Source organism: Epinephelus moara, chromosome 10 (assembly GCF_006386435.1).
Source record: "Epinephelus moara isolate mb chromosome 10, YSFRI_EMoa_1.0, whole genome shotgun sequence".
Classification (NCBI taxonomy): domain Eukaryota; kingdom Metazoa; phylum Chordata; class Actinopteri; order Perciformes; family Serranidae; genus Epinephelus; species Epinephelus moara.
The window spans coordinates 25,090,107-25,117,622 of record NC_065515.1 but is presented as its reverse complement, the minus strand read 5'-3'; the positions used below and the strand labels follow the sequence as shown (position 1 = coordinate 25,117,622).

The window sequence follows — 27,516 nt, the reverse complement described above, 5'->3', positions numbered from 1 at the left end:
ATTGAAAGACTCTTAGCTGGTTACAAAAAGCGTTTAGAAGCTGTGATACTTGCCAGAGGGGACGCTAATAAGCACTGACTATGCAGGGTGCCAAAACTTTTGCTCCAGGCCCTTTTCCTTTTTTGATATTTTGAAACCGTAAAAGATTGAAATAAAAGAAAGTAACCTGTAACCTTGCGTAAAATATTGAAGAAATGTGTCATTTTTAACTTCCTGCCTTTTAGAAATCAGATCATCTTTTACTTGCTTAGCTATTCACAGTAAACAAAAGTTTGACCAGGGGTGCCCAAACCTTTGCATGCAACTATGTATCCCATTTAAAGCTGCTGTTTTATATTCTGTGTCAGTCATTCCAGCTGATCTCTAGATATCTGTATATGAATGCAGATATACTTAGAAAAGAGCTAACCAGTGGGTTCTGAGATTGCATATTAGCCAATGTGCTCCATCTCTCCATGCGGACTGTTTTCCTGACACACAAATGTGATTGGTCAATACTACTCAGACTACAAATGGAAACCAGAACACCTCTGATGCCAAAATCTTGACCCATTGCCAACTGATTCTGCATATATATGCAGATGTATAATGACAGAGATTATAACAGTATTAACACAGCCTCAATCTGCCACCAGATGACAGTCCCCGACTTGAAGCCCCAGCTATCTCTTTATTGTGCGGGGTGGGAAGGTACGGCTCACTAGGTTTTAGATAATAAAATCTGATGACGCACATGCTCGGCATTGGGACACCTCAGCACTTTCTCTCTCTTTTCTTTCAACCGTTTTTTCTCTAACTCTTTCCATATTTGTTTTTTTTTCCCTGGGAAGATGGAAAGGAGAGACACACTCCCTTATAATTTAACTCGTCTCCCAAGGGAGAAACACGAACACTACGAACACTTAACCTACTTTGTGTGGAATAAGTGACTGAACAGTTGAATGTTTGTGTGTGTGTGTGTGTGTGTGTGTGCGCGTGCACAGAAACAAGGTTTAGATTGTAACCCAAGGAGAGACATGTGGTTTTATGAGTGACTCCATCACGCTCTGGTGATGTGGTTGATGCAGAGAATAAGCCGAGAGTCAATACTGTGCTGTCACTTGATGACGTCATCGCGCACACACTGCTGCAGACTGTGTGGTGATGTGTGTTTATGTCAGAGTATGTGCAAGACAGAGAGATAAAGAGAGACAGAGGTAGAAAGAAAGAAACAAAGACAGAAAGACAGAACCACAAGATGAATAAGAAATGCTCAGCTCACCCCTCAGGCTCTTTGCTTTGTTCTCTGATGCCAAGAGTTACCCCCACAAACCTTTATCTTTAAGCCTCACTGGTGTCACTACCAGATGTTATCCACTCACATCTGGCACTGATGTGTGTTGCTCACATGTTGTGCATCCACAAAGCCCAAAAACAAGAACTCCTTGTGTTTTCCAGTCCAGTTTTTGAGGCAGTGGATAAGTATTGGCATAAATAGGACCTATTAAATCTATTAGCCGCGGCTGTAACTTCAGCGAGACCTAAGGGTTGGACACTCAGGTTGTTTTTGCACACACAAACACAGTGTTTGGGTTCAGAAGGCTTATGGTGTAATAAGTGCGCACATGATCTCAGTTCAACTCCAGTGGTTTTGCAACAGATGGGCAAACATCCATAAGAGAATCAGAGAAGGCGGACTGTTGAAGGGAAGGACAAGTGAAAGAAAAGTAAGTACTGTAGGGCTGCAACTAATTATAGTTTTCAATATCAATTCTTGATTGTATTTTCAATGAATAACGCAGTGACTTAGTCTATAAAATGTCAGAAATTAGTTAAAAACACTTGGCATCTTCAAATTGCTTGTTTTGTCCATTCAAAGATATTTTACAGTAAAATAAAACAGAAAATCACTGAATGTTTGCCATTTTTGCTTGATAAATGACTTGAACATCAATCGATTATCACAATTGTTGTTTGATAATTTTGTTATTGTTAAGAGCAGTCTTGATGTAAAGATAATAGGAAAACTGAAAGAGGAGGCAAAATGTATGAAAGGGTTTCATACATCTCTAAATGTCAGTTAATTTAGAAACGGTCAGAATGTTTTTCTAATTTTTTTCCCATATGGTTTATTGGACACTAACTTGACTCACTTTTTTCCTCTTTGCTTCTCTGACACTTTCTCCGTCTGTCTCTTCTCTCACGGTACTTGATGTTTGGCAGGTGCTGAGTCTCATGTTCAGCTCTGCAGTTGGAAATCTTTTTCTCTTCTTAATTCAATAAACAGCCACTGACCACTGGAAAAGTACCATCTATACCACTTTTCCTTTCTTGAAATAAAATGATTGTCCTCACAGTGAAAGATGAGTTGAATTAAACAGTGTAAAATAAATGTAACTGATATTTTTGTAATGACAATATGAGAACAACGTGAAAGTGGTTACTGAGATTTAGCAACTGAATCTGCAGCTCCCTTTGGCCCACTGGAGCTTCATAGCAAGTTCCAGGTCATTGTTTAGCTGATCAGCCTGCAACTTTATTGTTTTGTTTCACTCTTGCTGCTTCATAGCGTCTCACTGTACACTACCTGCGCAGCGCTAAACAGCCGACAGACACAGTTAGTGATTAGCTGGTGAACTTAGTGAAATATCTACTAAAGAGCCAGGAATTTCCACCAGGAGTTATAGACCAAAAACAGAGCTAGAGGTGGGTAAATACTGAACTTAAATTTGTCATGCTCCAAATGACTGATTATGTCGCTCTGAAACTGCTGGATGTGTAAATACGCAACTGTTTGCTAACAAGTTAGCCCTATCAACTTAAAAGGAGATAGTATGTGAGTGCTGTGTTTACAGCTTGTTTCTGCTTTCACCAAGTGGCCAAAAAAGTTATTGCAGGTTTAAATATATAATACTGTGGGAAAAAACTTATATGTCTATATGTAGACATGTCCGTCCAACACATTCTCACTCCGACACATGACACATGACACATGACATATTGACATTTGGTCATGGACTATCCACATCTACATACAACGTGCAAGGTTCCCTGGGTGTGTTGGTTGTTGACATTCTAGGACACCGTGTCAAGTTCTGCCTGTTACATGCAATGTCTTCTTTTAAAAAAAATTCATGTTAAATTTCACGGGAAATTTAACATTTACATACAGTCGCTTTCAAAATGAACGCACTACGTCGGTACAACACCACAAATAGACGTTTGGGTTTTTTAATTTTTTTATCAACAACAAACAAACATGGTTAGGTTCAGGAAAAGAGAACAGGGTTTGGCTTCTTACGGGACCCAAACACCGCTCACTCAGATGAAAGTCAGTGTTTGTTGGACCCATCCACCACCCCTGATGCCTGCCCCAGTTGGACTTTCCCGCCACGTTTCCCCCTGATGCGGCTGGGCGCCGTTAAACTATAATGGCAACTTGCCGCATATCATGCAGACGTTAAAGGACGGTTTATTTTTTGTTGGTTTCTGATGCTGCAAGTCACTGCCCAAGCATCGGATTTTGACGACTTTAGAGTCGGACCGGGCTCGTCTGTCATTTGATTTTCTTGGCGACCCAAGAAAGTGCAGTGTTGAGTGTGAGCTTTCTACAGGAGATATTTATCAGTAGTGCATTACTCCTGCCAAAGGTACACACTGCAGTGTATTAAAAAGGGAACCCTATTAAATGTTACACTACCAAACTGCATACTGGGTCGCCTACAGTTCACTCTACATCCCTCGCTAGAGTATATTCAAGAACAGATGAAGGAAGACAGAGGTGACGCCTGACATATTACACTGCGACAAACTCAACCATTTTAAGCAGCAGTGATGTAACTTTTGGAATTGACGTTTTTTGTTGTTGGAAATAGCCTGGTCCCATGTAGCTAGCTGTTAGCAAATGGCACATATACATTATCTTTGCTAATGGCAAGTGCACTGCTTAGGACCCAAGGAATTGAAATGCCAAGTGTGAAGTTGTTTAAATGAGCGGTTCTCAAGAAAGCTGCAAGCAGCAATAGTGCTCTAAAACATCTCTTCAGAAACCTGTCAACTGCCTACAGCCGATTCCCTGAATGGAACCGGTTGGCTAATGTGGTCTCATGACCAGCAGGTGTAACAGTTTGCACTTTCATCACGTAACTCCTTTGTTATAAGACCATTTAGTTTCTGGATCCTGTTGCCTTGTGTCACAGAGCAGCAGACGTCAGCAGGTTTTCCTGTTCTCCGGTGGATGTGTCCAAACTTTTTGGCCAGTCTCATTTTATAGTAACCGACTGCATTAATCAGAAATGCAGGATCAGCTTGTATTTCAGCAGGTGTAGCTTTTAAGGCGACATGTGATACAGCTGTGCTCTGGAAAAGACATCACACTCCAACTTTGTCAGCATATACATCTACTACTATGATCATGCATGACATAAACAGGAACTGAAGTTCATACTCAGCGATTATGTCTTCCAAATAATAAAAAGAGAAGGGCGAGGTGAGAACAGGCAGTGCTGTTTGTTCGGTCCAATTTCATGTTTTCCTCTTAACAGGGACATTCATAGTGTGACCCTGGGCATGATGCCAGTGGGAAAAAGGATGTCCAGTTCCAGAACTTTCTGTGAATATAAAGACACAGATACAAATATTTTAGCTATGAACGGGAAATACAATTAGAAAATACAGATGTTTCAAATAAAAAACAGAAACCACAAGACATGAGAATGATAAAAAAATTCAAGGGAAGGCCAGATAGGGAAAGATATTCCAGTAAGACTAAAAATCTCGACAGTGGAAAAATAACAGAGCTTATTATGAGTCAGTGTCTCACCTGCCACAACACATCAAGCCGACCTACAGTAAAGAATTGTGTAACTTAAATTAAGAAGAAAAAGATGTTGAGATCACTAAATGATAAGTACAGGAGGGTGGAGTCAATCCTAGGGTTCGGTTGTGCATGTTTGATTCATGTACTGTACATGCTCGTTCCACTTTATCTATGAGAAAAGAGTGGAATGAATCTACCAAAAGTCTGACAGCCCTCTAAAAACACAACATTTGCATTTACGTATATGCCCTGTAGAGGGTCAAACTAGCCACTGTGCTACTGCTCCATGATGTATGAGAAAATATGCAACACTGCCCCTCTTGCTCTGCTTTGCTCTGCGTACTCTGGCCTTTTCCTCTCACTGGTCTCTTCCATGCAGACTTCCCAGAGGAAAATAAGCACCAGGAGGATGACCTACTTTGAGTTTCCAGAAATCAGCAGACCAGTGAATACCCCAGCGGTGGGTGTGGACATCTCCCTGATCCCAATGAATGAGATAACTTTATTCATTTGAACTGTAATGTTTACTCCACTGCACATGTTATAGTATCTGTAAGTGGCGAGGAAAAGAAGAGACCCAATATTTTGGATGTCAAGGTAGTAAAGCTTTTGGATAGAAAGCTAAATTTGGACTACATTTCATTTGGATATGATTTATTAGGAAAAGATCAATATTATGCATTCCTTGGGATGCTCAAATGATAACATATATCAGTCTTGTCTGTGTATGTTAAAGGCCCTGAAACACAAAGCCGACAGTTGACTGTTGGACAGTGTTGGTTTGTTGGTGAGAGTCTGCCTAGTTTTTGCAGAGTGTCCCACACCGTGGCCCTATTCGGCCCTTGTTAGTCCTTGTTGGCCCTTGTTGGCCCTTGTTGGTCCTTGTTGGCTGATGCAGCATGTTGAATCGGCGTCAGAGATGGCAGAGCTTTGTCAGTGAATTAAATCAAGGTGACTGGCAGTTCAACAGATAGCTAAGGTCAAGAGGGCGTGAGACTGAAACCAACATGTTATATTTGGTAAGAGTATTTTCCTTAGCCAATTAGCTCTGTAGCAGGAACAGTTTGTTATTGTTAGTGTTATTGTTTGCTAGTGCATGGTAAATGTCTTCATACTTTCAACATTTGGGGTTGTGTTGTTAATGTGCTAATGGGCTAACTAGCATCTTGAATCCGTCGTGACGGTCTTCTGCTTTCCCTTTTTGAATGACAAAAACAGACCACCGCTGCTTGCTGCGACGGAGATTTATAGCTCTTTTGACACTCCTTTGAAGTGGAGCATATGTGCTAGTTGACTGATGGCTGTAGTCTTTGCGTTGTGTTCAAGTGCAACTTTTTGGCCAAGACATGGGCAACATCAGGCAATGCAACAGTCGTCCTTTGTCGCCACAAGTTCTCTGATGTTGGTTTGGTGTGTCTGACCCTGAAGAATCGCTCAACATTTGGGAAATATGCTTTCCTGCCTTCCTCCCCTGGGGTGGCTGGGCTCAGCCTTAGAGACATGGTAAGAAGCTCAGACATCCAGAGGGAGCTCGGAGTAGAGCGGCTGCTTCTTCGCGTCAAAAGGGGTCAGTTTAGGTGGTTTGGGCATTTGATCAGGATGCCTCCTGTTAGAGGTGTTTTGGGCACGTCCCACTGGTAGTAGGCCCTAGGGCAGACCCAGAACACACTGGAGAGACATATGTCATTTGGCCTGGGAACGCCTCGGGGTCCCCCAGGAGGAGCTGGAAAGCATTGCTGGGAAGAGGGACGTCTGGGGTGCTTTTCTTGGCCTGTTGCCCCCATGACCCGGCCCCAGATAAGTGGATAAAAATAAATGGATGGATGGATGGCTTTCCTGCAGAGAGATGGATGAAAAGACAGATACCACTCTCATATTTGTGCACTAAACATGAGGCTACAGCCAGGAGACTGTTAGCTGAGCTTGGATTTAAGATGGCGTAACAGCTAAGCTGGCTCTAACCAAAGTTAAAAAAAATCCACCCATACCCATAAAAACAGTGCTTGAGGCTTCCTCGGTTACTACCTCATAGCATGTTCTCCAACAATGGTCCTTTATCTGACCTTATTTCCTGTCTTATTTCCTCCCTTTCACAAAAGAGCACTTCAGAGATAAGAAAGATGTGACATTCACAGCTTATTATGTGAAATCAATTTGGAGTGCATCCTTCAGTGATCAAATAGATTGAATCTGCATGTGAAATGGGGCGCTAGCAGGGGAATCACCTTTGCAGCAAAATCACATATGCATTTAAATACAAAGAGATTACATCATCTCCTACAGTGACATCATCCCAACCAGTCTTCAAGCATGACATCATCCTCTTGGTATGTAAGAGGATGATGTCAGGACGTGAGGATTTTTTTTTTTCTCCTCGTGTGCAGAATCTGATTAATTATTCATGAGTGGCTTCCCTTTCTGAGGCGCAGACACACTGCAGGGCCCTGTAGGCTGTTTGTTAGAAGGAGTCAACTGATAATGTTGGTACAGTGTAATATCCTTGACTCATCTACTATAGTGATGATACTGTAGCTCTGCAGTCAAATTATCCTCCTGAGCAATGATGTCATGGGTGAAATAATAAAGAACTGATGTCATATTGTTAGATTTTTTGGTGGACAGCATTTAAAGGGCCAAATAGATGATATCTGTCAAATGTAATGAAAATGAGAATCATGCTCATTGGCCAAGTATGCTCATACATAGAAGGACTTTGACCCTGGTACCTCACAATCTGCTAAAAGTAAATAAATTAAGATACTTAATTGTCATTTACTGTATTCATTAATTATGACCATACTGAGTCTGTGACCCCTAATTCATTATGTCTTAAATGTTCTAGATGTTGTAAGAACTCTAATGGCTTAGAATAATAATGATTGTAATATACTAGAATGAGACAAGTACAAAAAATAACCAGACATGTTGCTGAAACCTACCAAAATCATGATATGATAATCAGATACATGTAGTGGTAGTAGCTGTTGCCTATTGATCAAACAATCAATCGTCCAATTTTATATATTTACTAACTTGTTCATTTACCTTTGCACCACAAACACATCTTCACACGAGGATTACACACCAAGAGGATGATGTCATTCTGCACACAGGTTGGGATGATGTCATCTGAGGGAGTGATGTCACCTCTTCATTTTGAATGCATGCTGCTGCAGTGTGCTTCCCCTGCTCACGCACTCCTTCACAGCCCTGTCTGATCAGTGAACCAAACATTTTTACCTACTTTTATATGTTCATGAGCGGGCTGTAAATCTCAAATTTGATGACTTTAATGCTGTGCTGCGAAGGAATGGAGAATATTCCCAGAAGCATGGATTAAGGGCAGATGAAAGCACTTCAGAGATCTTGGTTTGCAGGAGAAACCTCATAATGATTAGCTTTGGCAGCACATTTGTTTTTTTCTTTTTCTAGAATTTGAGGTATGTTGACTTTATGAGTAATGTCGGCAGTAGGTGTGAATAAGATTGTCTGTCAGCGTGTTTTTCCACTATTAAAACATGGCTACCATCGAAAAGTATTTTCTATTTTTATCAAGGTCCAAATAAGTCCAGGTTGTGGGTCTTTCTTTTTTTCTTTCTTTTTTGAATAGCTGAATTTTGAAATCATAAATCTGGGGCCAAACTGTCATCAACTGTCAGTTTTGTACTTATTCATCCCATTTGCTGGTATGACATAAAGCAGCCCACACTGATCAAAAGTCATCTGACAAAAACATGACTGTAATTGGCAAAACAAACAAAAGAGAAACGAAAGCAGGAAGAAAACCTCCTAATTTTCGTCTGCTGACGTCTTTACTCATGCTCTCTGCCAGCTCTGAAGGTATTTTGAATGTGTGAAACCAGATGATGCTAATCCCCAACACTCACTGCAGCATTCAGTGACACAGCTAAACTAAACTGCCTACAATAATGAGCAAAATCCATCACCATAAAGTTCAGTGGGCTGTAAAAGTGAAGTGATAATCTCCCATGGTGACGCAGATCAGGGAAATCCATCTGCAAATTAACCTCCTCTCCCTTACATATGCAAATTTCTGCAAACACAGTGACGCATCCTTTCTACGTCATAAAGTTTGATAGTGACTGCAGGCAGTATCTCACTCTGTCCCACACACACACACACACACACACACACACACACACACAAACCTGTATTACTATGCTTATGAGGGCGTTGTTTTGCATGAATTCACCTGGAAGCTTACCCTAACCTTAACCCTAACTGCTCCATGCCTGATCTAAACGTATCCTCAGTCAGTCATAATTCTAACCTGGGCTGCATAATGGCTTTGTGGTTAGCACAGTTGCAGACCTACAAGAAGGTCCTGAGCCAAATCTGCCAACCAGCTGTGTCCTTTTCAGACTGCATGTTTTCCCCATTCTGCAGATGCTCCAGTTTCCTCTCACAGTCCAAAGGTATGCAGGTAAGATGAACTGGAAACTCTAAACTGGCCTTACACATGTGACTGAGAGTGTGAATGTTTAAATATGTTAGGCCTGTTATAGGATGGCAACCCTTCCATAGTGGCTATGTTTACATGTGTTTACATTCCACTATTATATCAAATATGACAATATTCTGAATTTGATACGGGTCATGTCAACAGCATATTCTGATTAGATATTCTGAATTTGGCCTTTTCCCGAATTTAGCAGTTCCTGTTTCTGGCAGATTAAGATGTGGGGTATGCCGGTATTATTCAGGTTTTGAAAGCATTCTTAATAGCATTAATTATTAATAGCATTCTTTGGACATGTTTGCAGCACGTGGCCTCTTGCCTGTTTATGGTCGGCTCTGTGCGTTGTCATGGAGACAAAGTACACAAAACCACTCACCAGTAGTTTGCAAAGCTGAGGTAGTGATGCATGCCCAAAAAAAGCCTTTTGTCTCCACAGTGTAGTAATTATATACTCAGTAAACCTTTTGAGTACTACAGTGAGAAAAAAAGTAGATTAATACCCTGAAAGTGTACCTTAGCCCTGTCATAATCCACAAAAAAAACTCTGAATGGTGTGTCCCAGTGGTTAGTCCTCATGTGTAAACACATACACACACTACGTGCTTTGAAAACCATCAGGCAAAGCTCCTCCAGTATAAAGTATCTAATAACAGCATACTAATAAAGCAGAAGGTCTAATCAAAGCTGTGGGATTATAAATGAACACATGAGTTTAATTAGGTTTCACACCTACAGACAGATCAGCAATTAGCCTGCCATCATGGTATTCATATATCCTAACTATCAATGTTACTAATACCTGCATGTGACACCTCCGTTAATGCCTCGAAACTTATGTCTGTAATCTTATGAATCGAATGTCCCACAGCCAGTGATTTACTGTTGTGATTATATTGTGTTTAATCCTGTTATTTATCACAACTGTTATCGTACAGTTAGAATTTGCACACAGACCCTAGTTGCGGGTACGCCCATGCAGACAGCTACTGACGAAAACAAGCAGTCAGACGTGTTGGGAACATTACATTGAACCTTTTTGTATTGATCTGTGAGAGAAGAAAGAGACCTAGCAGACCAGACTAGAAACACTGGAAGATAAGTAAACAAGCTTTTATAAATCTAAGTATTCTTCCTCATTAAATAAATGTGCTGTGGTGAATCTGCAGTGATGCAATCATTAGTTACAACTGTAAATATTCCATATTTTGACATCACATTCATTGATTTTGTAAAATGTTTGTTATTTTTTACTCTTACAAACATTATGCAAAGCTGTGCAATCTACTTAATGAATCCAGTGTTTGCAGAGCCAACATCACAAACAAATACAAGGCCCATGGGAAACACTGATAAGCACAAATGAGCAAAGCCCTGTGCATGGACTTGTTTGTATAAATGTCCACCTTAACTAATATCATACTGACAATACCCATGTTTCCAGTGACATGAACCATCTAAAATGCAATGCTCTATCACCTCTGTTCCTATTTGGCTTTATGCTCATCGTCTGCAAATTATAGACACCAGGCAGCATTACAGTAATGACCTGTATTCAGATGGTGTGCCATGGAAGTTAAACGTTTTGGGAAAGTATAAATACAACACACAGATTTCAGGCCACATCACCAGGACAACAGAATCATTCACTATTCAGTCTTCTATGCGTATAGTTAACATTGACACAGCCATACTTTCCATTCAAACAACAGATTACTGACTGTACTGTCTGTTTGCGTTTGGAAAAGTTGGTTGACTTAGCGGTGTGGCCAAGGATCCTGATCTGGATGAAGACTTTTTTCCAGGACTAAAACAGTGGGCTATTTGGGATACTTTTAAATAGCTGAGTGTCAGCCGAAGCCTGCATGAGATCATTATACACCACTAGACTGTTTGCACCTGTGTTTGTCCCCATTTTACTGAAATCGGTCGACTCCTTTTTCATTGGAATATAAGACATGTTTGTATAACTGAGCATCTGTGCGACTATAGGGTGGTGTTTTAACTGACAGATGCAGCTCTGTAGTTCCCTGGAAGTCTTCTTTTCAGAAAAGGAAATACAGAAAGCAGAGGAGAGTAGTGTTCAGAGGAAGACAGAGACATTGGAAAGCTAACAGCATTTTGCAATATATTGTTCTTCATGTTGCCAGAAGACTACTTACTGATAATAAGTGTGAATGGCAATCTCCAGCTCTAATGTAAAATGACAGATAAGTAAACAGCACATTTTCATTTTTCAAAACGTGATTTGCCCTTTAAAATTATGTATTATTTAACATTACACTGTCAAAGTACTGATGGAAAGTAGTGCCTGTGTGTAAGAAGGTCTTTACAGCTTTGTCTTAAGCAATGGGAATGAACACCAAAGTTATAATGAAGAAAATAGTGTCTCACACCTCACAGATTGTTTTAAGAATGTCTTCACTTATTAGCAGCAGAATGATCACTACAGATTTATGTGCAGAGCTGCAAACTCAATTATTTGTAAAAAAGAAAAATGCTTCTTGAAGTTGCTGGTCCACAGAGATATTTAGCATTTGTAGGGAGCAACATGTTTGGCTACTCCCTTGGCAGCAGGACAAAACAAAACCAGCCAAAAGTGGGATGTTCTGGAGATATAACCAAAACTTGATCTCTTTGAGATAATTTTGTGTCTCTTTTTGGTTCATACAACATATTGCAAGTGAAGGCTAGGGGGGCCCTGACACTTTGGGCCCCTGGGCCAGTGGCCTATTGGCTGGTTCGGTAACCCATCCATAATGTGATGAATACATAGTACATAAACAAAACAATAGCAATAAAATAAGTCATAAAATAAATAAGTAGTAAATGAAACCTCCAAATAATAGAAAAGCTTAAGAACGTAAGACTGGATCATTTTTTGATCAGTTGGTCAAAACTGCTTGGGTTGGGAGAGAATTCCTGCCTCAAGCGGGGAGTTCAAGTATCTCGGGGTCTTGTTCACGAGTGAGGGTAGAATGGAGCATGAAATGGATCGGCAGTTTGGTGCGGCTTCTGCAGTGATATGGACGCTGTGCTGGACCGTTGTGGTGAAGAGGGAGCTGAGCTGGAGGGCGAAGCTTTCGATTTACCGGTCCATCTATGTCCCAACCCTCACATATGCTCATGGGCTTTGGGTAGTGGCCGAACAAATGAGATTGCTGATACAAGCAGCCGAAATTAGTTTCCGCTGTGGGGTGGCTGGGCTCAGCCTTAGAGATAGGGTAAGGAGCTCGGAGTAGAGCCGCTGCTCCTTTGCATTGAAAGGGGTCAGTTGAGGTGGTTCCGGCATTTGATCAGGGTGCCTCCTGGGCACGTCCCACTGGTAGGAGGCCCCAGGGCAGACCCAGAACACGCTGGAGGGATTACATATCTCATCTGGCCTGGGAACGCCTTGGGGTCCACCAGGAGGAGCTGGAAGGCGTTGATGGGGAGAGGGATGTCTGGGGTGCTTTTAAAGACATCTAAAACCAGACCTTAATTTTAGACATCTAACCAAAAACACATGAAAAAACAACAACATTGATTTCAAGACGAGTATGCTAAAATGCTAACTCATTCCCGTGTTTTAGGACTCATTCCTGCGCCACTCCCCAACTGGCACATGACCAGCTTTCAGTGTTGAAATGTGGTTGAAATTATGTCAGTTCTTGGTTCGATTCAACAGATTATGATGGCTGTAAAGAGCTTAAGAAATTCTCATAAATCATAAATTTCAGAAAGATCTGCTTCAGTGCTGAAGCAATTTTGAAAAAAACACGGCAAAATCGACGTTGATGTATCTTTCAAAATTAAAACATAATTCAGAGGACAGTGGACAACATGCCATCTGGGTCTGTATTGTTAGGAATTTAATCTGTAACCATGCTTTTCTATAATTATATAATTTAAGTGTAATATCACAATGTGGATGTCAGATAGGCCTAAATGTAGCCTAATCATATTTCCCATTGACATGTGGGCCGTGTGGAGCAGACGTAGAGCACTTCAATGTTGTATTCAAATATTGTGCTTGATTAGATGTAGTTTACTGTAAGTTACACCCTTGGGTGTTTTGTTTGTTTTTAACCATAGGTTGTTCCAAGGAAGCATCCTGAGCGGTAGGATTTCCGGGAGTGTTCCTGAACGCACCGCAGTGGGCTGGACGCTGCTGTGTCTATCGGAGCCTCTCTCTCCTCTGTCTCCTCTCCCTCCTCTCTCTGCTCTGCTGCTCAGTCTCATTTCTTTACGCCGGGAGGCTCAGCTGGTCTCTACGTCAAAGAAAAAGCGTGACAGAGAGAAAACGATATTGTCTGGGGGGGAAATCCTCATCATCGTTGTTGGTCTCGGACCCAAACATGGACAGCGGACTCTGACAGAGGCGCACTGAATCTGCCTCACAGAGGATTTAAACTCACCTGGATGGACTCTGACTCGGACAAAAGAAGAGCTGGACACAAAGCCAGGGGAAACTTCCAGGAGCGTTGTAAGGACTCTGTTTCATAATTACTAATTCTCACTTTTAACGCTCCTAATACCCGCATGTGATGTGTTTACTGTCGGGCTGCCAACAGTCCTCATGACCTTTTGCGCTTTCTGTCTGTCTTTCACACTGAGGTGGCGAATTACTCACCCACTTCTGTCAAACTGACATCTCGGTTTGTGACTTCTGTTCTGACTTCTGTTCTGACTTCTGATGTATTGTGTTGTTTTTCCTGGCATTTACCTAGGCTATGTCTATCGCTTCTTCCAGATAGATACATACTTTCATAATGCCAGTGGGAACGTGCAGCGCATTGTCTGTGGGTTTACATTAACCCCTCTTTTCATGAAACTGTTTTTTTGTCATGTTCATGATGCACTTTTCATCATGGCAAACTTGTCGGCAACATAATAGCCACTGAAAATGTCTATTTATCACACATGCTGTTTGGAAACACTGGGGAAAAAAACTTTAGAGAATAAGAAATATGCCCGTGATGGGGGGGGGGGGGGGGGGGTACAAACCCCAGCGCGCCTCCTCTGCAGAGCAGCTTGAACCTGGCAGGGAGTGAGTCAGAGCAGGATGAATAGTTGGCGAGGTGGAGCCCTTGGAGGACACGGAGCAGAGGGGCAGAGCTTCCTCTCTGCATGTGGAAAATAGTTTCAGACGGTTGTCTTGATCTGAGCGAGCCTCATTGTTTCCAAAGAAGGTGAGGAAGCAGGAGAAAAGAAGGCAGCCAACTCTTTTATTAAGAAGATAATATCAATATTGTTGGTTCTGTAGTGAGGTGTAGCTCTATCTGAGCATCTCATCTGTTTTTATACCACAACAAAGGCTGCAAGATACTTAAAGCAACAGTGTGTAAGATTTAGGGGGATTTAGTGGCATCTAGTGGTGAGGATTGCAGATTGCAAGCAGCTGAAACTTCTGGTTAGAATTTCTGCAGTGTTCATTGTTTAGGAGGAGATGTCATGCAGCAGAGGGCAGTGTGGCAAGGACAGTGCCTCTGTACATGGGGCACCTGCTCCACCTACTGAGCAAGTGGGTAGCCCATTCAGGAGGTTTGTACCGAGAGCTGAATTACCTGCAGAGGTCTCCTCTTCAAAACAAATGGACCAGGTGGCTTAAACCGATAAAACACTGAATAAAGCAGTCTGACATTACAAATAAGTATTTCTCCTACTCTATGCTGCATGTTGCAGATGGCCCACTGGCCCAGCACCTGCTAATGTGTTCTCACTTTATTTCTGCTCCAGACATTTAGGAGCTTTTGACCGCGAGCTGCAAAGGTCTCCATCTCTCCAAAATGAAAATACCCGGTGATTTAAACACTAAATAAAGCAGTTTCACATTACAAATCAGTGTCAGCCTAGCACCTGCTAATCTGTTCTCACCTTTTTTCCCTGATAACTTAAGATCCGGATGTTCAGGGATTTACTGGGAGCCGAATTATTCGCAGAGGTCTCTTCCTCTCCAGAGCAAACTGACCCAGTGATTTAAAGCGGTAGAAACTCTAAATAAAGCAGTTTTATGTAAAAAAAAAAAAAAAAAGAAAAGAAAAGAAAAAAAAGAAAAAACGCTTTCCAACGCTCTCGCCACAAGGGGGCTGCTTGTGAAAATGTGAAAATGCGAATGGCCCCTTTCTAGAGCCAGTGTTTGGTTTGTCCGTTCTGGGCTACTGTAGAAACATGGCAGTGCAACATGGCGATCTTCGTGGACCTGCCCCCCTATGTAGATATACATGGCTCATTCTAAGGTAAGAAAAACACACTGATTCTTATTTTTAGGTGATTATATACTGAAGAAAACTTACTTATTATATTCTATTCTATTCTATTTCCGGCAATATATTCCCCTAAATCCTACAGACTGGAACTTTAATTACAGGAAGACTAGAACCACATCAGTCTTAATGGACAAATATAAAAAGCCTATTGAGTAATGATTATTATTGGCTCTGTGGTTATTATGCACCAGCAATGAGAAAAAAGAGCATCCAGTAATCCAACAGTTGGGTCTTTGGAGCTCTAAATCCTGACTCATAATGACAGACATGAGTGTCAAAGTGTTAGTAACATCGTCTGTGTCTTTTGAGTCTTATTGGCTCTGAGACTGATTGGTCCTCACAAGGCTTGGGCGATATGATGATGAACAATATAACATGATATGATTATGATGCTGTTTATACTGTGACAGCCATCCTATTAATATTCCCAGATTAAACCTGTGTAGGCGGTGGTGCAAATCAGTGAGCAGGATTGCTGTGTGGTGCTGCAGATGATGTTGACAGGTATAGCATTAATGGAAAATAGACTTATCTGTTTATTTTATCCATGAACAGTTTCTGAATAGAATTCTCTCATCATAATACACTGTGTGCTGATATCATGGATAGAGCAGAGGCTGCAAGTTTTTGTGACAATAAGGGACCGGGATGCTGCTTCTGTCCATCTAGCATGCAAATGAAAAGTGATGTGCAACAGTTCACTACAACCTGAAGCTAATATTGATATTTCTGTCTGTTTTTCTATCATTTTTTTAACAGAAAAAAGCGAAACTCGTGTTTTAGGTAGAATATAGTGACACAAAAATATGCTATTTAATTCCACAGTTTGAAGAAGCGAGCAACTGGCAGCTGAGGTGCTTGTCTCAGTGTGTTTCTCAGAAGTAGAAAAAAAGTCCACCAAAACATGTTCTATGTTGAAAATAATAAACTTCCAACACAATCAAACATTAATGCCATATTGAACCTGGCAGGTTTAAGTTTTCAGTTAATCAGTCACAGTATGGAGGCTACTGTAAGGTTTTTGATCTAGCAAGCACGGACACATTTCTACATTCAAGCATTGATAGATAAGTGATAACACTGAGTGCTACATAACTGGTTATTATTCATTTCATGAGCTGCTGATGCTATCACAAGTTCTAGAGAAGTATTTGCTTTGAACACCTGAAGATGAGAATAGGGAATAGGTGTGTTTACATACATGAGATCTTATTTTGTCCTGCAGTCTCTCTTTATGCTGATGACACACCTTTGCATCCCACAGTTAATTGATTACTTTTCTTCTTCTTTTTTTGGTCATACAACCTCTCTTCCTGTCTGTTATTGTTTGCACTGAAGACAGACACACAAACAGAACATTCAGTTCGACAAATCCTTCTAAACATTGACAAAATTGAGTACATATTTACAGCTCGACTGGCAAGTGATCACCTTATGACAGGCACACTGAGCTCAAAGTTCCCTGCAGGAACACACACACACACTCACACACACACACTTCAACTTGTCCACGGTTGTAACTGCATGCTGTGCTTGTGTTGTTCTAGCATATCAGTGGGTTAATAGATGTGCTCATTGGCTTGTGTGAAGTTACCCCGTGTTAATTTATTGCCTTGCTGCTCACAATTGGCAACACAACAAGCGGCGGAGAGCTTTATAATCAAAGGCAGTGTCGATCAAAATAAAAAACACAGTATGAATTACAGAGAAGAAAACAAATATTTGAAAAGTAATGATCACACTGTTATGGGCAAAAAAGGTCTAGAGAGAATTAAAAGTGGAAAAAAATAACTAACATCTTGTTATCTAACTGTGCGGCTGTCTTTCTAGGAAATGGTACTGTCATATGATGATGACTTCTAGAGAAAATAAAGTCCCACCTTGTGGTCTGTGGTAGCTTTTATCATGAATGAACAGCAGCTCTGAGTATTTTATCAGTGAAGATGCCTCAATGCCTGCCTCTGTTTCTGACATTTTTGCTAATTTTCCTATTTTTCAGACACTAATCTCTCCTGCCATTCCCCACCTGCCCTTTAGTTCCCCTTAGTCTGCTCCCACCATGCACAGTCACTTGATCCCCATTCCTTCATTCTTGTCTGCATATTTACCAGCCCTCTTTAAGCAGATCATCTAATGCATTACTCAGTCGTAATTGCCTGTTCCTGGTTCTGCTCACCTGCTTTCTTTCACTGACTGATTACCTGTTGCCAAACTTAGAACTTCTTACCAAGTACAATATTGATTGTTTTTAGCCTGCTTTTCGGGTCCATTTTTTTGCATTACAGAAGGTTAGAGAAGGAGAGTGGGAGGCGCTCCTATCAAGGATAGATCTGCCTCTGAAATAGGACGCGTCTGAGAAAGTCTTTTAATCCCACCACCAGTAAAATTACCTTTGCCGTTCATGTGGTTCTACCCTTGTCAAGAATTTCAAGTATTTTCTTCATTAACTTGTTCCCTATTCTGTTACCCTTATTTATTCCAGTCACGACACAGGTCTTCAGTCCTGCTTGGGTCACAATTGACTTGCTTGCAGCGCTGCTTCAAATCCTTTATAACTTCTTCTCTCTCTTCTCTTTCCTCAGTGAGATTCACCCCAGAAAAAGCTCAGCCAGGCCATGCTCACGCTATGACTACTACAATGTAAGTTCTGCAGTATATAGATGAAGGTGGTGTATGTGAATGTGGATGTTATTCTGTCTCACTTGACACAAAAGATGGATTTAAAATTGAATTTGCAAGCTTTTGATTATAAATCAACAAGTGACAAGGTTTTCTCCAGGTAATCTGGCTTCCTCCCACAGTCCAAAGACATGCAGGTTAGGTTGAATAGTTGTTTGTCACTATGTGTCAGCCCTGTGATAGTCTGGCAACCTGTACAGGGTGTACCCCACCTGGCACCCAATGCCAACGTGGATAGTCTCCTGCTCCCCTGGACCGTGATCACGATAAGCAGTCACGGATGATGAATGTATAATGAAGGGAACGTTGCAATGATATCTCACCCTGTAATTAGGTGAAATACATAATTAAATAACAATCTGACAGTCATGAAATTGTGAAAGTGGAATTATTTTCCTTGCAGCCAGGAAACATAACTTTGCAGAGATGATGGTTTTAGGTGAAGTAAAAGGATATTGGGGAAGCACATGAATGGGAAAATGATTTACTGGAGTTTAAGCTTAATGTTGGAGCAACTGCTAACAGCACAACCCGGTAAATAGTAATTTGTAGTACGTTTTTAGACATCTTTAATAGCTGCAACCAACAGCTCCATAGGTTGCTCTGGAGGTTGGTCAGTCCCAAAAACTCCAGCGTTTGGCAACCAGGTTTCTCTTTCATAGTCTATGTATGTAGCAGCTCTCTTGGACTTTTTTCATGGGAAAGCTATATATATAAATAGTAAAATAAAGCCATTACACTGTAATTGCGAGGGTTTGCAAGTGAGGTGCCATGGCAGTAATATGGGCTTATTAACTTCAACCTACAACACAGATTTGTCCATTCTCTAGGACAGTGATTCCCAACTAGGAGTTAATGTACCCCCAGGGGGTTAATGCAGTTGGGTATATCAGAAGATATTTAAATATGTTTGCATATTTATGTGTTAAGACAAAGAGAAACCCACAGATAGGATTAGGAATTGCTGCAGTGCTGATCTTTAGTGTATTAATTTTGACAATGTACAATCCTCTACCAGCCATGATTGCACCAGGACACTCCTCCCAACTGCTGAGTCAGCTGTAGCACCTGATTATTTCATGGTGTGATTTAGAGCATAAAAACTAATTAGTAATGTAGATAACTAAATATAAGGCTAAAATGGTGAAACATCCAGCTTCAGCTTCTCAAAGTAGTAATACAACTACAAACCTGACCAAACCTGAAGAGAAGAAAAAAAGGCAAAGCCTAAACAGTGACTATGTCTTGTGTAAAAATCAATATTGTAACAGTATCATAGTTAATAGTATGTAATGGTGTTCAAATGAGCACATGCAGTGTTGATAACAGGGCGACGGAAGTGGTGGTGAAAAGGAGCCACTGCTTTTGGATGAATGAGGAAGCAGTCTGAGCATAAGTAGACGCCACTGTCTGCTCGGAGCTGAGGCGCTGAAAAGCTGTTAATATGAGCTGCTGACCAGTGTCTTGTGTTGCAACGTTTCTCAGATGAGATTTTGTCTGGTGAGTCATTACAACTGTAGAGAAGTTGGTCCACCAGTTCTTCCACTGTTCTGCGTAACTGTGTCAAACCCAAGTTTCCTGGCACGGGGTAGTTGGCAGTGGCGCACACACCTACACCTCCCACTGCTCTCCCATGTTACCGGTTCAGCTTTGAACGTTATCAGATTTGAAAATCATAATTCTGTCTTTGTTTCAATCGAGCACGGATTGTTGGTAATCCTTTATATATCATGCGTAACCTGCAGAAGTCTTGCACATTTTCAGCTAATTCTAAATGCGTCACAGAGGATTCGCTAGAACACTGAAGATGGATCATATGTGCAGTTTTCACATTCTTAAAATTGCACCAGTTGGAGTTTTGAAAAGATAAAAGATACCGCTGAAAAAGCTTTAAACACAGAATGCTTTAGGCCCTTTGTGTTACACTGTATGCAACAACCTTAGATCAAGTGCTACTTGACAGTCCCTGTCTTAGCCTGTGCCTCTTGTGTCTCTCACCACCTGTTTTGCTCTTTGTGCAGCTGAAGTCAATATTTTTTTCCTCCTCTCTCTCTCCATCCCTTCATTACGACCCCTCTCTGTCTCCCTGCAGGGTTCGGTCTGTTATGCTGACAGTCCTGATACACTTTTTCCTGGTACCCCATGGTGAGTTAAACCCTTAACACAATGGCTGTGACCTCCCAGCTTGTAGGATGTCTTCTTTTATCTCGTTTTGTTTTTCTGTGTCGAAAAATAAATTTCACAATTGCAATAAACAGAAAAGCTTTTACAATATTATGCAACACTGTGAGGTTTTGCCAAGGGGTGCTAATAATTAATCTTAATCTCACATTTTAAATTAGAGACCATCTTGCATTGAGGTAACTCCAGCTGCAGACTTCCCTTCTTCCTACCCTGCTACTTTTGGCGCACCTGCTCAGACAAACTCTGCCGCCATTGTCATGTCAACTACACACCTGTAAAGTTTCGTAAGCCAGGGGCGTAAAGTGGGACGTGCGGCCCCCTTGCTTGGACCACACCCATCCCATTTGAATTTGGCCTTCATTTTTAACTCAGCTACAGTCCTGTGAAGTTTTGTGACTGCGTCTTTCACTTTTCAGTGGTTTCACTTTGACATAAATCAGACAGCCAGACAGACATTTAAAGACCTGACAAAGTTCCTGCTATGATAGGTGTCACCAGAACATTTCACCACAGAGACATACTCACAAGGTGAAAAAAAACAATACCAACCGCTGTGACGTTGTTGCGGCAGGTAATGAGTCATGCACTGGGTGTTGGACTGTTCCACATCAGTGTGCGGAGTTTATTTTTTATGTAAGTGTAACCAACAGATGTGATTCTGGATGTTAATAATGTGTAAAAGTGTCAATTTTTACGTTCTTAGATGGCGATGGTGGTCAATAAATACTGAAATCCCTACTGCGTTTTTAATTATCTGTAGTAGTTTAAGATTGATTTTAGCTTGGGACTGACATTTCTATTTAAGGAGTTCTCAGATGACACTGATCACGGTATGTTAGTCTATATAATGTCTAGATACACAGGATGCAGCATCCTCATACCGGTGTTGATATTTGAGATTACAGTTGACAGATCTCAAGGCAATTGAATCGAACGCGACTGGACTTAGTTTTGTCTTAGAAGACGCTTCACCTGTTATCCAAGAGGCTTCATCAGTTCATGCTTGTCAGCCTAGGCTGGAACTAGTCTGACAAACTGGTGTGGAAACAACCCAGGTATTTAACCTCTGGGGAGGTCTTCACAAGGCCAATGATGTCACTGGTTCGTTAGTGCTCCAATGGTGTGTCAACGTTGGGTCAACGCAATGTTATCGCGCTTTTTCTTTTCTTCATCACACACCTTGTTCTTTCTACTAATAACATTGTCATCCCCTATGTGTCTGGGGTATCTGAAAAACTCAGGAGGATCTTCAACAAACACAGCATCCCTGTGTATTTCAAACCCAGTAAGACAAAGACTGGTACACCCAAAAGACCGTACACCACACACTCAGAAGAGCAACCTGGTGTACGCTGTCCACTGCAGTGAGGAATGCCCAGACTTGTACATTGGTGAAACAAAACAACCACTAAACAACGCATGGCCCAACACAGAAGGGCTAACTCGTCAGGGTGTCTATTTACACCTCAAGGAGAAAGTACACTCCTTTGAAGACAGCAATGTGCACATTTTGGACGGAAGACAGATGGTTCGAAAGAGGTGTAAAAGAAGCCATCTATGTGAAATTGGGAAAGCCATCTCTCAATAGAGGAGGAGGTGTGCGACACCACCTATCCCCCACCTATAATGCTGTCCTTTCATCCTTGTCCAGGAGATTTAACAGCTAACCTCTAAAAACAATGGTCATTCACAAATGGCCTCATGTGACTCCAACCACTCCAACGACCACCACTGCAGCAGGAGTTTCAACGACCGTCGTTGACACACCATTGGAGCACTAATGAACCAGTGACATCATTGGCCTTGTGAAGACCTCCCCAGGTTAAACCCCTGGGTTGTTTCCACACCAGTTTGTCAGACTAGTTCCAGCCTAGTCAGACAAGCATGAACTGATGAAGCCTCTTGGATAACAGGTGAAACGTCTTCTAAGACAAAACTAAGTCCAGTTGCGTTCGATTCAGTTGCCTTAAGATAACTATAACCTGGATAAACGGGAATATCCACACGCACAGTTGACAGATATTCCCTGTGCAGCTCATGTGGTGTCAAAAAGAGAACAACTACTCTTCTCTGACAGTACAGTAATTTTCTTCTCCACCAGTTGTCAAACCTACATGATGAGTGTCTCCTGAGCTAAATCAATATCACCTAAGGTCTGCACTAACAAGGTCTTTGTGCTCCTCTCATGCTGTCTCTTTTTTTGCTCTGACACACAGACTGCTGTTAAAACCAGTGGCTGAGGCTTTATTATTTAATTCTGTCATTTTGTCATTTTGTCTTTTTTTTATATATAACTTATGTTTGATAATGATAAAGCATTTTGCTGATATGGGGACAGATATTTACCAAGTCAAAAGAAGCTTGGGCAAAAAAAATAACATTTCATTAACTAACTTACAACTTACAAGACAAAAAAACATTAGTCATTGTACTTTGAAAACTTTTTTAAAAATCAGGTCTGCTCTTCCATTATTGCTTAACGGAATGCATTGCATTGTACACATTGAATACATTGCTTAGAAATAGTTTACATAATAACCTGAATTTATATTGTATTCTTAAAAAGTTTATATTTGTAAAAGGAAGAAACTCAGACTGAAACTTTTATGCCTCTATTCATAAATACAAAGCAGCAACTAGTTGTTCAAAAAAAACAAAAAACTAAAACACTGTCTTTGGTATATGATGTTCAGTTTACTATAATTTGACTTGTTGGATGCAGAAATAACACTGCACATATTCAAACCCCCCCCCCATCCATGTGTCAAACCCGAGTTAACTCCCTGCCTCTCTCTGAGCAGGTGCTCAGTGTTTGGAGCCTGAAAACGGAGCCTCTGACCATTCAGGTGCCCTGGACCTCCCGTGGCAGGATGAGCTGTGTTGTGACTCACCTTCAGCCCACCTCACTGTGGAGGGAGACGACACGCACGCACCGGAGACAAACCGCTCTGAATCAAACCTCCCACAACATCCCCTCTGCAGCTTCAGGGGCTCGACAAGCGAATCACATCCACATGAGCCCTCTGGCGGTGAGAAATTATTAAAAATGTTTCTTAGCAAAGAAATGATTCCTCTCCTGGTTGACAAGGCCCTGTTGAAAGAGTCAGTGCATGGGAAGTATTTCACATTATGTCCTTATTTTCACAGTAAAATCAGACATGAGCACTGTAATATCAAACTTTGCTTGCCAGGTTTTGCAATGGCTGATTCCTATTCATCAGCCTTCCTCACAACCCTTTGAAAACATGCAGAAGGCAACAGTTAAGTTTGATCTTATGTGTTTACTCCAACTGCAGCATTGAGCCTGTGAAATACCACACTGAGGCTACGCTCACTTCTTGTATCTGTGAGTCTCTTTGCACCCAACGAGCTGGACTACCTGGCAGTTATCTCAACTCACATGTAGTTTTTTGCTTTGTACACGTGTATCTGTGTTACACATCTCCAAAAAGACAATTAGAGGCAATTAAACAGGCATCAGTTTCTTTTTTTATATCATGCTGTGAGGCTGCAGGGTAGTGAGACCAATTTCTACCAAGGCCCAAAACCTTTTGCTCATCAATACAATTGTCTTTGACTCAGAAAGTGTATATCTACTGCACTTCTGTATTCAAACTTTTTAATTCACCAGGAACTCTGCAGTGCTTTAGGAGGATATCTAAACACAATATTTAAAAGTAACCAAACACACAGAAAATTCAGTTTTCACAAAGTGTTGGATTATTCTGCAAAACCCTGGATTACATTCACGGACAAGTTTTTGTTTTTATTTGCTGTCTTCACACCCAATGCTACTTAAGGTTACAGAAAAGTAAGGATCACGGTTAATGAGCTATGGTTAAGGTATGACAAGGGTTAGGCAACTTATACTCTTAGCTGAGGTTAGAGAAAAGGCATGGTGTAATAAAGAATTTATTTGCAGGTGTGTGGCTGAACCTCTTGGCTTCTGTGTGAAAGTTAAACTTCTAACAGGCCTTTCAGCTATCCTTTAATTTCCACCCTGCAACATTTTGGGCATGCTGCTTCTTGCATTGGCACTGAATATTGGCATCAGACGTAAATCATGAGGTGCTGAAACATCCAATATCAACGTTATGACTAGGACACCTGGTTGACTTCACGTACTGCAACTGAAGCTGGTGTTTACTACAATTTAAAGGTATCTTGTGTAACTTTTGACCACTAGCGCCACCACAAAACAATGTCTGTATGATCCTTGTTTTGTTTGTGCTCTACTACACTGACACTTCATGCTATTCCATGCTTCAGACAAGATGTACAGGACAAACACAACCGTGTGTTTACAAGAAAACATTTACACTTGTTTTCCTGAGTAGCAACAGGGTAGCTATATGATGTGGCTCCTGCTCATCAGAGCAAACAGCAGGACAGAGCCACGTGATTCTCCCTGCAGTGTGGTCACTTGTCAGTGATAGAGACGCCTCTAAAGATGAGCCTCACAAGCTCATTACACTTTAATGGCCTTTGTGCTGGCACCCTTATTTGCCTCTCATCACAGTGGGTGATCATGTGAGCCTTCTGCTGCCACTTAACAAGATGGTAGTCTTGCTCACTGGGATTCCCTTCTCTCAGCACAACAGAATCAAGCCAGCTGTTTCTTACCTTTTCTACTTAACCAGGAAATTGTTAAGCAGCACTCCTCTCGAGCAAGAAGAGAACGTACAAAGATGGTTGAGTTTAGGAGCAAAGAGCCACTTCAAGTGAGTCATAATTATAAAATGCTCTCCTTATATTGTCAGTGTGGAGGTGAAGATGGAGGTGAGGCAATATTGAGACATGAGGGAGGTGAGGAGATTTGTTTGTATTCATCGATCTGTGAGGGGCTGTGACGCATCCAAATCAGTGGTAATTAACGGAGACCTTCCAGCTTTGTGTCTAAGCAATGATGTAACATAGGAGTTTAGGGCCTACGCTGTGTCTCCTGACAGATTCATGAGGTGTTTTGACAGTCAGAATTTTGATTTACCTTCAAGGTCCTTAGTCATTTTGCTCATTCGTGTGTTTGCTTGTTAGTCATAATTATTTTTGTGTGCACCTTTTGTTGCTTTCAGCACCAAAAATGTCTTCAAGACAAGTGTGGGCTAACAACTGCAGAAGCCTGAGACTGAACAAAGAAACACTTGAGTATTAATGACGCCATTAGTATTATTAGGCCAGGATTAATCCTGCTGTGGATGAGTATAATATGCAGCAATGTCGGACATAAATACTAAACGTTAAACTTTATATATACGACATTTTTTTCCTTTTTATGTGGCAGACAGAGGACATGTTGTAGTTATACATTTTATTCAGCTGAAATACATTTCATATCACATATAAATAGCAAATTTTAAAAAGCTAGTTTTGCTAAACAGACAGTAAATAAGTAAACAAACAGTTACCCTACAGCAAACATTTCCTGCTAGGGAGCAGACGTGGCCACAGTGCAGACTTGGCCGCTTTCACTGAAAGATGAAGCAATAACCCATATGATGGGAGAAGCAAATGGCCCTCAGGCATTTTCCCATTATCTGATCTGGCAATTGTTCAAAAAAGTCTGGGCACCCCTGAGTTATATGCAGGTGCAATCCTTACTCTTTAATACCACCGACACCACACCCATGACATGAAGGTTACAGCTTTGTGTCTTGTTCCCTAAGGTGTAACACCGTCACTCTGGCAGCATTCTAGCTGCAGTCAATAAAACACTGACACTTCAGACAGTTGCACGAAGGCATGACTAAATGTGATTTCATTTGGACTTTGAATGGCAGTGTTGATCTATTAGTCAACAACATTGGTCCAAGCTAAAATATCTTAACTACTATTGAATGGATTGCTATGAAATTTGGTACAGACACTTCTCTCCCCCTCAGATTGAAGTGTAATAACTTTGGTGACCTTAAGCTAATATTTTTTTCCCTTTAGCCCCATTATCAGATCAATTTTTATGCTCCTACGCAGGAGGCATAATGTTTTTAAGTTGTACATCTGTCTATCCATCCTGTTCTTGTGAACGCAAAACCTTAGAATGCTTTGAGGGAATTTCTTCAAATTTAGCACAAACGTCTGGATGGACTCAACGATGAACTGATTAGATTTCACAAGGCAAAGTTCAATGGTCAAGATCACTGTGACCTCATCTGTCTCATTATCGCGAAGGCCATATCTCAAGAACACCTTGAGGAAATTTCTTTAAATTTGGCACAAATGTCAGCTTGTATAAACTGATTAGATTTTGGTGATCAAAAGTCAAAGGTCAAGGTCACTGTGACCTCACAAAACATGTTTGGGGCCAAAATGCAAGAATATTTACACTCATTGTGACAAAATTTCTCACAAATGTCCAATAGAATGAAATGATGTGATGACATTTTATATCCAAAAGGTCAACTTCACTGTGACATCATAATGTTTTGCATAAACACTTTTCTGGCCATTATTTAACACCGTAGCTCAGGAACAGAAGAGGAGACATTTGGTCAGATACTGAATTGGTGACACTAATCTTGGGTATCCACCTTGAAACTGCAGTGATTGTATAGATCTTCTGTGCTGTTGGGTTGAAGATGTGTGTGAAGCATCCATGTTTTAGAATATGAAGCTTATTTGCAGCAGCATCCATACCAGGTGCATTGTCAACTGTCATGGCATTTGAGTCCGGACAGACATGGATGTAAACTGAAACCGCAACTTGACTGGTTTGTGGAGACATACAATCACAAGGTGTAATTCTAGTTTAATTTGTCACATACTGTGGTTTATGACTAATTGCCTGCAGACCTGGTGACATTCCCATCATCCTCAGCTTTATCATGTAATTAGTGCTAGTTAGCAAATGTTAGCATGCTAACACACTACGCTAAGACGGTGAATATGGTAAACATTAAAACTGCTAAACATTAGCATGTTAGAATCGTCATTGTGAGCATGTTAGCATGCTGACAATAGCATTTAACTTGAATCCCTGCTGTGCCTTTTTTTTTTTGCCCTTCATGACTACATTTCCAGGCAGGAGCCTTACCACCATATTACTGCTTGCAGCTATAATATTTCTCTAAGTTTCGTTTCATAGCAGAGGCTTAGTTCTCAGAATATGAAGCTAGGCCACGTTCTCGGAAGCCTTC

At 41.1% G+C, this 27,516-nt stretch overlaps 1 protein-coding gene across 2 annotated transcripts in view; it reads left to right on the top strand.

Annotated features, from left to right (window-relative positions):
* lepr (leptin receptor) overlaps positions 1-27,516 on the top strand; it is a 53,855-nt gene that overhangs the window by 7,062 nt on the left and 19,277 nt on the right. For both annotated transcript variants that reach the window (XM_050055355.1, XM_050055354.1), the window contains exons 2-5: positions 13,350-13,740; positions 18,106-18,163; positions 20,295-20,347; positions 23,188-23,415. In XM_050055355.1, the coding sequence (XP_049911312.1) occupies positions 13,677-13,740; positions 18,106-18,163; positions 20,295-20,347; positions 23,188-23,415 (403 nt within the window). In that variant the 5' untranslated portion in view covers positions 13,350-13,676. The remainder of the gene's footprint in view (positions 1-13,349; positions 13,741-18,105; positions 18,164-20,294; positions 20,348-23,187; positions 23,416-27,516) is intronic.